We start from the raw sequence: 10442 nt of genomic DNA on the forward strand, positions 1-10442 counted from the left end.
GCTGCACGGTGGTGTAGTGGCTAGCACTGTCGCCTCACAGCAAGAGGGCCGTGGGTTCAATTCCCGGTCGGAGCGGTCCTTCTGTGTGGAGTTTGCATGTTCTCCCCGTGGCAGCGTGGGTTCTCTCCGGGCTCTCCGGCTTCCTCCCACAGTCCAAAGACATGCTGCAGGTTAATTGATCTCTAAATTGCCCATAGGTGTGAATGTGAGAGTGAATGGTTGTATGTCCCTACATGTGCCCTCGATGGACTGGCGGCCTGTCCAGGGTGTCCCCTGCCTTCGCCCTATGTCAGCTGGGATAGGCTCCAGCGCCCCCGCGACCCTAATGAGGATAAGCGGTATTGAAAATGGATGGATGGATGGATGAATTGAATTGAACCTATTATATGTTAGTGTCCTTCTTTAAAACAGTCAACTGCATGGGCCTTTTCTGTTTTCTTGTTCTTGTAGGGCTTTGCACTGTGCCACAGTGGTAGAAGAGTAATTTTGCATGTGCATTTAGTTCCCGTAGTTTGTGTGTTTTGTTGTAGCAGGGTTAGTGGTTAGCAGGTCCGTCTTTCATTCAGGGGGTTGGTGGTTCAATCCCCGCCCTAGTCGATTGTAAGTCGCTTTGGATAAAAGCGTCAGCTAAATGACATGTATTTTGTATGTATTTTGTAAATTTGATTTGGTTTGTGTGGAAGTGAAAGTTGCTTATAATTTGCCAACATATTTTATGACAATAAACTCGACACTGACCTCCCTGACGGTGCAGTTTAGCCCCACGTGGTTTACTTTCTTGTTTTTTCAGTTCTTTTGATTGATGTAATAAATGCATAATTTACTCCATCCCTCTATTTTTGTGGTCTACATTTTGGCCTTTTATTGAAACTCACTTGTTGATTATATTATTTCATGCAGGGTTAATAAAATCTATACTTTTGGTATAGTATTCTCTGGCAACAGTGTATTCTGGGTTGTGCGTTGTATATCACCGGGCCCCTTTCTCTTACACTCTTGTGGAGGTCTGGACCGCTGGTGCACTCATAACACATAACACTCTGGCGTGCTATCTCAGAATCTGTTTGTGCGACTTGTCCGAGCATGAGGCTTGTTGCTCTCCAGGAGACGTGTGCTCTTTTCTACTCTCGGTTCTACTTATCCAAATGACTGACCTCTAACTATGTGGCGCAATTCACCTTTTGGCAAAAAGAGGAACGAGACAAAAACATTTCTTACACTATGATCACACTTTATGAATGATAAGAAAATGTTGGAAAACCACGTTTAGTTTGAAATGTGCACCCTTTAAAGGAGTTGCTCTTTAACTTTAACTTTAACTTTTTTTTTTAATGCAGCGATCCCATCTTTCGTATCCTGTTTTGATCAACTACCCTTGAGCAAAGGTTATTTATTATTATCTTCAACTGCTGACAACCCGTGGACACGTTCCAACACAAACAGACTGGCTATCGGCTCCATAAACACAAGGCCCCAGAAACCTGTTGGTCCCATTTGTAGCACTCTGAGGAACAATCAGGAAAGCTTGTCTGGCCACAATGAAGAGTTTCTTCAGGCAAAGGTTGCATATGAATGTGACAGATCAGTAGAAATAAGAAATGTTACTTCTTGACGAGCTGTGGCATGACGTGACCCGGTGGCGGTCTTCTTTTGCCTGAACTGACTTCCTGTGATGAAGGAAGTTTATTTTTGAAGAGATACTGTGGACGTGACAAGCGTAAACTGACTCGCCGTCTTTGGTGAAAAAGTGTAATAAAAAGCGCCACAGTTCGACGCACTAACCGAGAGTCGGTATCACTCCCTCCAGGAAATACACGACACCTTAGTTCTTCGGTTACTGATGGATTTATTCGTCTCATGTCAACACCACCGTCCAAAGAATTGTGCGAATAAATAAACTAAACTCATTCCTCCAAACCCAAAACAATATTCTCCCATGGGACCTGAACCATATATCATATTTGTCCCACAAGAGGATTTCTTTGTGTCCCGCAGTGCCTGATGTCTAAAATCTAAACTTCAAGTCACTTCAAGTAGTTCCTGAATAAACAAGCTCATGATAAATGAGCTTGTTTATTATTATTCAGTCCCCTCCTCCACCTTTTTACTGATGCAGTAAAAATCAAATGTCCATGTGTCTGGTCTCCTCCCTACTTTCTTTCCTGTGACTGCACTTTTCTCCTAACTCCTCTCCTGCTTGGTTGCTCTCTTTGCAGCAAAAATGGACACAGCTGGAAAATTTAGTACAGTTTGACATGTGAGCGGTCGTATCTTTTTTGTGTTTATCATTTTAATAACGTGCGCATGAATATTTGCCCATGTCCCATGACGCTCCCATGCATGCACACACACGCACTAAAAGTTAATGGAACAACACATCATTTCACATTCATATAAATGACATAAATATTATACTTTTGAGATTATTCTGTGCTCGTGAATGTGAGGCTGATTTGGAGCGGGAATGGGTGTGAAACACTGTGAATACACTATTGTGTATCCGGTTAATAATATGCAGGGAACCACTTAAACAAAGCAAAACATCTTTATCTTAGAATTGGTAACAATAGCTAAGTTTGAGGGCATCTTAACCTAAAACACCCTTTGTGTCTCTCTGTCTCGTATTTTCTCAGGGAGGTCTGTGACCTACATAGGTAACTAGTTTCTCAGAGAAAGCTCCAAAGACACATATTCACTATTAGGAGCCTTCTTTGATCAATCTTTGAGGCACAGGATGGTAGAAATCAGCTCATTTAGTAAATCAAATACAGTGTCTGCTGGGTCCAGGACTGGTCGGATCACACAGTTGGTATTCAGAGATGATTAAGGAACTGGGATGGGAACAGGTGTGTGGATGGGTGACGATAGAGAAAGCATGGAAAGTCCTAGATCATTTGGTGGAAGGATAGAACATGGCATTGGTTTGATTTGGGGAATGAGCAATCTGAAGAGGAGGGACAAGTGTGACTGTTGCAACCTTAGTTGCTGATGGATGATACCACAGGACAGATAGTTTAGATCTTGGTTTGTTTGGTTTTTCATTTTGGCAACTATTTGTTAAACCTTTTAATATGTGAGAGCAGCTCTCAAAGCATGTTCAGGTCCATTGGTCGCCTACATGAGATGTCACCGTCAGAGTCCAGGTTCACCTGTAAGGGGAAGAAGGTGCTGCAGTTTTCAGGAACCAGTACCTTCTCTGAGTACACTGTGGTTAACCAGATGGCCGTGGCTAAGATCGACCCCACTGCCCCTCTGGACAAAGTCTGTCTCCTTGGCTGTGGGATCTGCACAGGATACGGAGCGGCAGTGAATACTGCTAAGGTGTGTCCGTAAGGATAGCTTACATCATTATTTTAAATTATAACAACATAATCAGGGCTTTTGTGTTTAGTGCCTGTATATTTGACGAACTAGACTTTTCGATTGATTAGTAAAGTATGGAGCATTAGTGAACTCTGTTGTCTCGTAGGTGGAACCGGGCTCCACGTGTGCTGTGTTCGGAATGGGAGCTGTGGGCTTGGCTGCGGTCATGGGCTGCAAGGCTGCAGGAGCCAAGAGGATTTTTGCCGTTGACATCAATCCGGATAAGTTCGAGAAGGCCAAGGTGTTCGGGGCGACCGACTTCGTGAACCCCAAAGATCACAGTAAGCTCGTCAGCCAGGTGCTGTCCGAGATGACCGACGGAGGAGTGGACTTCTCCTTGGAATGTGTCGGGAATGTGGGAGTCATGGTGAGGCAGTTAAAAAAAGGTTTGCATAAAGATTTGAAATACGTTGGCCATTTGTCCATCTAGCGCAGCGCCTTGGAGTCTTGTGTGAGAGGTTGGGGCGTCAGCGTGCTGGTTGGCTGGACGGACATGGCCGACGTTGCTACTCGCCCCATCCAGCTGCTCTCTGGACGCACATGGAAGGGCTCTCTGTTTGGAGGTGAGACAGATGTGACCGTCACCGCTGACTAATGCATCTCTAACTAATTGACTGCGGGGTTTTTGTTTTGGAACTGTCTAGTTACTTGTATTCCAGATGTACTCTTTACTTATACTAAGTCTTTGTGTGCCTCAGGCTTTAAGGGTAAGCAGGACGTGCCTCAGATGGTCAAAAAGTACCTGGACAAGAAGATAAAGGTGGATGAGTTCATCACTCACACCATGACTTTGGACCAGGTCAACGACGCCATTGAGCTGATGAAGCAGGGCAAATGGTAGACCTGCACTCTTATACTTCCTCCACCATTGATGACTCAACGACTACACAGGTCAATTAAAAAGGTGCTGAATGTCTCCTCATTTCTCTCCTGTTTTGGTTCCACAGCATCCGGACGGTCATGACTGTTTCTTCTCAATGAGACCACTCCGATGCTTTTAATGACCCCAAAGTCATTGAGTCATTTACCACTATATTCGACTATGAACACTAAATACTAATCCGCTTGTCAGATTCATGGGAATCATCTGCAGTGTTCATACGAGTAAGCTAAACATATCAAAGTGTCTAAAGAGCCAAATAAACAGTACAAACAGATACACTCTGTGGCTTTCTTGTTTTCTTCTGGTTCTATTGTGTTGTATGTCACAGGCACAGCATTTACGCGTCCGTAGCATTGTCTGTGATGCCTCTGAATGCTCTATTAAACTATGTTTAGAGTGTTAGTCAAGCAGTTTTCCCTCAGATCTACTCAGACTAGCCAAATTATATCAGTGGTTGTTTAACTTGGCAAACAGCATTGTAATTATTCTGCTAGGATGGGCTCCAGGATTTGTCCCCGAGCAGTGCTTCTGCTTGCTTCTTGGAGAAAATATAATAACGGATACAATATTGCAGTTGAACAACAGGGGCACCAAATGAAAAAGGATATGAGACCTTAAAAGTACATATAATAACAGCTGATGTTTGGCACTGTGTGACAGAGAGGAAATTACAGTTCACGATTGCTGTCTGTTTTGCACTGATGGTTGAGCGACTGGTTTTATCCAATTATTCCTCATTGTTATGATCTTGGGGATATAAAAGTGCATTCCCTTTTACACACTAGATGTTCTGTGATTGCCTTGAGTTAGTTTTAGCAATCTGACAAGGTATAAAAATGATTACCACCTGTGCTGCTCCTGCATCCATTAATTACAAAACTGAAATCACAAATTTAAAAAGGTACACTTCACTTAAAACTGAACCAAACACTGTCAGCAGATTCAAAAGGGCTCGTCTAATGTGACCTTACCCAGTATATGTTACCTTCCAACTCTTAATAGTATACACTATTCACTCACAGGGCTTAACAATACAGGAACCTTATTCCGACAAAAGTTGAACTTGAACATAGAAAAGGTTGAACTTGAACACAACGCGAAGATCTCGTTCTGGCTCGTTCTGCGCCTGTGTGAGAGGAAATAACTCCCCATAGCGATGGGGGGGTGGGGTGGGGGTGGGGGGGGGGGGGGGAGATGAAACCAGACGACCTAGAAATGGGGTATTCAATTAATGTTCAACGAGGTCCAGTTTGAGAAAGTTTTCCCATGCAAAGGTCCGGAACATCACAATAATGTCTAACTTGCGCTATAATTTAGTCCCATATATATTGAAGTAGCCAACAGTTGTAATAACGTCTGTATGTAGTCAACAACTGACTGTCAAATCAAATTATAGAAAGTTCAATTTTATAATATCTCAACTATATTTATAGTCAGTTTTCGAATTTGAATGGCTGAATTATAAATAATAAATACTCTAAAGGAATGTTCTTCTCTTAATGCAATTACAATAAGGGCTGGATTTAAAAATGGAAAAAAAACATCACATAAAGCTATATAAACTGTGCATCTTTAATTTATTTTTAATTTATTTCACAAAGCAGCTTTAAGTGCAGGTGTGAAACCACAATATTATATCATATTCATCTTCTAAAAAATTTGTGCGCGGGGACTTTATCTGTGGTTTTTGAGATCCATCCCCTTTTCTGTTTGCATCATTGTTGGATAGTTTTTGGCACTTCCTGTTGCAAGGACCAGGAAGTGCCACACATTGAGCTTGCTCTTTCCTCAGGTCCAAATCCCCGGGTCTAGAGTGAGATAAGACTTTCACTCTTACCTAACCCTTGTGAAGGAGAGACCACTCGGGAAACAGCATGGCAACTGCAGGGAAGGTAAGCACGCTGGATTCACCTCACGACAGAATAATGACCTTCTGCAGTTAGAGCGGATTGGAGCTAATCTACAAACACAAACACTCTCATTTGTGGAGAAGAAGGAAAGCTAAGAGTACAAGAGGGTGTAGGGTGGGGTGTAGTCTGAAGGGTGGGGTTGAATCTGCTATTCATTTTGTAACATGAGTTATCGTTTAGCTGTAACGCGAAAACCCTCACGTCCTCTGTTGCGCTATCTACAGAGGGCAAAAGTGAGGTCATGGGAGAGTTTTTTTGTTTTTCTTGGGCGTATCTTGCAGAGCTTTAGTTGAAGCTCCTGTCGTTGCGACATGTTTACACAATGGGGGAGGGATAGGTCAACGTTTGCCTTTTTCATGGGTGTGTTATTCTCAGCACGTTGAGAAACAGAGACAAGGAGCTGATGGCGAACTGACTCCGATCCTGCTTCCGATAGTCTGCAATGACATAAAGTAGCAATGTGTTTTCCTCCATCCCTTTGACTCGAGGCGGCCTCTCCACGAGAGCATCGAACGGGTCACATGTCCACAGAGTTGTTCTCGTCAGCCGGCTGAAAGCTCTGGGATGTTGTGTTGTAGGTCGTCCGGTGCAAAGCTGCCGTGGCATGGGAGGCTGGAAAACCTCTGGTGATGGAGGAGGTGGAGGTGGCCCCTCCGAAAGGCGGGGAAGTTCGCCTCAAGGTAACGGAACGGGGGCCCGACGTCTTCGCTATGGAAAGAAGAATTAAGATTGTTGTGTTTCCGCAAACACTGAAGTTAACGGGTTCTTACTTCAGAATTTAAATCGGTTAAAGGCAATGCTGCAACTGTGGAAGTTGTAAACACACTAGTTACAGTATGTAACGTTTATAGTCTACACCGTATGATAACCAGCTCCACCTGAAAGCTTATTGAAGTCACTTTTTCCTCATTTAGTGTATGTGCATTCAAACACCGTAGTGTACTTTGCACATTTTAGTTATTTCCGGTCATGTGTTGGACACAAGAAGAATTTGCTTTATTGTTTCTGTATGCATAATTTACCATGAACTCTTTACTCTTTATATTTACACTAGTAATATAACCCCTACTTAAAGAAATTCTCACAAATCAGCAAATTAAGTAAGAGGATTTAAATGAACGACTACAAACGTTTCATTCGTAAAATTGATCGAAGTCTTTGTCTTCGGTTAAGAGCATGTAACAAACGGATGGAGCATGGATCAGATCACAGCCCTGTCTTTCAGATCGTGGCCACAGGGATCTGCCACACGGACTCCTACACTCTCAGTGGGTCCGACCCCGAGGGGGTTTTCCCTGCAGTGCTGGGCCACGAGGGAGCCGGCATCGTGGAAAGCGTCGGAGAGGGAGTCACCAAGTTTCAGCCAGGTTCTCTTCGATTCACTTGTCTTCATGAAGGGTTGCTGCAACAAATGTGAATGCTCGACTGAAACATGCTTTTTGGGGGTTTTGTTTCAGGGGACGCGGTCATACCCTTGTACATCCCACAGTGTGGAGAGTGCAAGTTCTGTAAGAATCCCAAAACCAACTTGTGTCAAAAGATCAGGTAAATGTCCTCGGTTAAAGCTTCTGACTAAGAAAACTCCTGCCTCGTGGAGCTGATCGGCCGTCACTTCTGCGCTTGTGTCTCGTTTCCCAGGCTCACTCAGGGCAAAGGCTTGATGCCGGACGGGACAACCCGTTTCACCTGCAAAGGCAAGAGCCTCTTCCACTTCATGGGCTGCAGCACATTCTCGGAGTACACTGTGGTGGCTGAGATCTCCCTCGCTAAAGTGGACCCCCGGGCCCCTCTGGACAAGGTGTGTCTGCTGGGTTGTGGCATCACCACGGGTTACGGAGCTGCTCTCAACACCGCCAAGGTGAGTCCACCGCCGCCGTGAATGTCAACTATTTGTTTTGGTCTTGCGATGACAATGTTGGGTCAGTCGTTCGATCCAACGCTTTGTTTAACACCAACATATCTCACCAATCATGAAATGCATTGCCATGAAGTTTGACGGTGACATTCATGGTTCCCAGGGGATCAAGCCGAATGATGCTAGTCATCCCCTGACATTCCCCTCATGCTACCATCAAGTCAAACTTCTTACTTACCCAGTGAATTCTGCTGAATGAATTGGCACAAATGCAAAGAACTCACATATACGGACCCTAGAATATGGGTTCTCATGACTCCACTGTTCAATCAATAGCCGCAGAAATGTGCTGACCTGTATCTGCCTCTAACCCTAACCCAGGTGGAGGCCGGCTCCACCTGCGCGGTGTTTGGCCTGGGGGCACTGGGCCTCGCGGCAATCATGGGCTGTAAAGTAGCCGGGGCGGCCAGGATTATTGGAGTCGACCTCAACCCTGATAAGTTTAAAACTGCACGGGAGTTCGGTGCCACCGAGGTGGTGAACCCAAAGGACCACGGCAAGCCGATCCAAGAGGTCCTGGTAGAGATGACCGATGGTGGCGTGGACTACTCCTTTGAATGTGTTGGCAATGTGGCAATCATGGTGAGTTGGGAATTAATAATAACACCTTATTGACCGTCTCCATTACTAAACAATTCCCTGCAAGCTGAATGATCACAACCTTAATAAATATGGTGAAACCACCTCCACTCCACTAAAAGGCCTTTTAAAGGTTGTGGTCGCATACCGGTGCCGTTTGGATCCAGTTGATGTGATATTGTCTCCTGGTGGCAGAGGGCAGCCCTGGAGGCCTGCCACAAAGGATGGGGCACTAGCATCATCATTGGAGTGGCAGCAGCCGGCCAAGAGATCTCCACCAGGCCCTTCCAGTTGGTGACCGGACGCACCTGGAGAGGCACCGCCTTTGGAGGTAACACGCAAGTTGTTTTTGGGTTGATGTGATGTGAGGAGGTTCCTCATTCAACATGTTAAGACAGTTTGGTTCAGACTTTCATGTGTCCCTCAGCAGAAGTTCGGCTTCAGGGCATTCTACCACAAACGGTTTATTTGAACTCGTCTCTCTTGATGTGGACTTACGTTGTTAGCGGCTGGTGGGAGCCATCTTCGCAGTTCACATTGCAATAGAACGAGGGGAGACGGAGGTTTAGTAATATATGAATGGTGGACTTAGTAATGAATCATCTGGATGCGTATTGAGGAGTGTCCCATCAGCAGACTGTAAGCATAAGGCTGACAGAGGCACATCGGACATGTGACCGAGGCGTGCGAGTCATATTTAGGACACCGAGCTGTGGAGCAGAGAGCCCTGGGAGCCTAGACACACAGCCCATAATGAGCACATACAGCGCTCAGAGCAAACCATCATTAGTGCTCTAACAGTAACTGCTTTGCGACACTGGATCGAAGCCAGGCTGTTACATAAGTATTAATCATCCCTCGACGCAAACATTCCTCGATTTTGTTAAACTTTATATAAACCGGATATCTTTTTCAATGTAAAAAAAAAAAAAAAAGGAAAAAAAAGAAACCTCTTTTGTAAATGAAAGGAGCTGACAAATAGCTCAGCTCACATCCACACTTCTACTTTGTAAACGTGTGTTCATAAAAATACATAGGCTAAATAAAGTGTGTGCAAACTCTACTTTTCTCTACTTTAATGAGCTCATTTACACTTTTCCCAGGATACAAGAGCGTCGACAGCGTTCCAAAACTGGTGGAGGAGTACATGAGCAAGAAGCTCAAAGTGGATGAGTTTGTGACTCACACTCTGCCCTTTGAGAAGATCACTGACGGGTTTGATCTCATGCATGCCGGGAAATGGTAAGCCCCTGTTTATGATCGATTTTTTTATTAATTTCTTTGTCAATGCGCACAGTGTTCCAGCGTCCCTCTGGGCTCGGTCTGTTTAAGGCATTCTGCGTCACTGCTGCCCTCTGTTAAGGACAACGCTGAGATGAGGGAGACAGGGTTTCATATTAATGTGCACCATAAGAGGTCATGCGAGGGCTTTCCTCAAATGGGAGCTCTAAACTATCTAATCCAATCTTCATCTTCCAGCATCCGCGTCGTCCTTCAGTTCTAGAAGCAGAGGAAGCGTCACTGCTCAGTTTAATAAATAATCTTTCAATTCCCTGTTGGAGTGTTTTATTTGAACAATACACAGCCAGACACCTCTTTGATCAGTGCTTCTCCCCCCCACCAAGGTACGCGCATACGCAGAGAACACAATGTGAATTGGGGGTAACTAACAGGAACTACAACAAGATAATTGTGAAATATTCTTTGATCTCAGTCTGAATGAATAATGAGGCGGTACAACCCCAAACGGCGTGAAGGACGGAGGGTCGTTTTACCCACGAGGATTTCGAGT

At 44.7% G+C, this 10442-nt stretch overlaps 2 protein-coding genes across 2 annotated transcripts; both read left to right on the forward strand.

Annotated features, from left to right (window-relative positions):
• The first annotated feature begins 3123 nt into the window (after positions 1–3123).
• On the forward strand, positions 3124–4204 carry LOC117751381 (alcohol dehydrogenase 1-like). The gene is made up of 4 exons (XM_034563209.1): positions 3124–3321; positions 3470–3730; positions 3794–3926; positions 4062–4204. Exons 1-4 carry the CDS (start codon positions 3124–3126, stop codon positions 4202–4204), a joined length of 735 nt encoding a protein of 244 aa, XP_034419100.1.
• Positions 4205–5981: 1777 nt separating this feature from the next.
• On the forward strand, positions 5982–10206 carry LOC117751565 (alcohol dehydrogenase class-3 chain L). Its single transcript, XM_034563485.1, has 9 exons — positions 5982–6138; positions 6735–6836; positions 7382–7523; positions 7614–7701; positions 7795–8014; positions 8393–8653; positions 8846–8981; positions 9754–9892; positions 10130–10206. Exons 1-9 carry the CDS (start codon positions 6121–6123, stop codon positions 10152–10154), a joined length of 1131 nt encoding a protein of 376 aa, XP_034419376.1. The 5' UTR covers positions 5982–6120; the 3' UTR covers positions 10155–10206.
• Positions 10207–10442: the final 236 nt, after the last annotated feature.

This window comes from Cyclopterus lumpus, chromosome 22 (assembly GCF_009769545.1).
Source record: "Cyclopterus lumpus isolate fCycLum1 chromosome 22, fCycLum1.pri, whole genome shotgun sequence".
Classification (NCBI taxonomy): Eukaryota; Metazoa; Chordata; class Actinopteri; order Perciformes; family Cyclopteridae; genus Cyclopterus; species Cyclopterus lumpus.

Bases quoted from the DNA above. Each gene is read 5' to 3' on its own strand.
- LOC117751381 (XM_034563209.1), top strand. From the start codon at position 3,124: ATGTCACCGTCAGAGTCCAGGTTCACCTGTAAGGGGAAGAAGGTGCTG. The intron at 3,322-3,469 runs GTGTGTCCGTAA...GTTGTCTCGTAG, and splicing joins CGGCAGTGAATACTGCTAAG to GTGGAACCGGGCTCCACGTG. The intron at 3,927-4,061 runs GTGAGACAGATG...TGTGTGCCTCAG, and splicing joins GAAGGGCTCTCTGTTTGGAG to GCTTTAAGGGTAAGCAGGAC.
- LOC117751565 (XM_034563485.1), top strand. The intron at 7,524-7,613 runs GTTCTCTTCGAT...GTTTTGTTTCAG, and splicing joins AGTCACCAAGTTTCAGCCAG to GGGACGCGGTCATACCCTTG. The intron at 8,654-8,845 runs GTGAGTTGGGAA...TCCTGGTGGCAG, and splicing joins TTGGCAATGTGGCAATCATG to AGGGCAGCCCTGGAGGCCTG.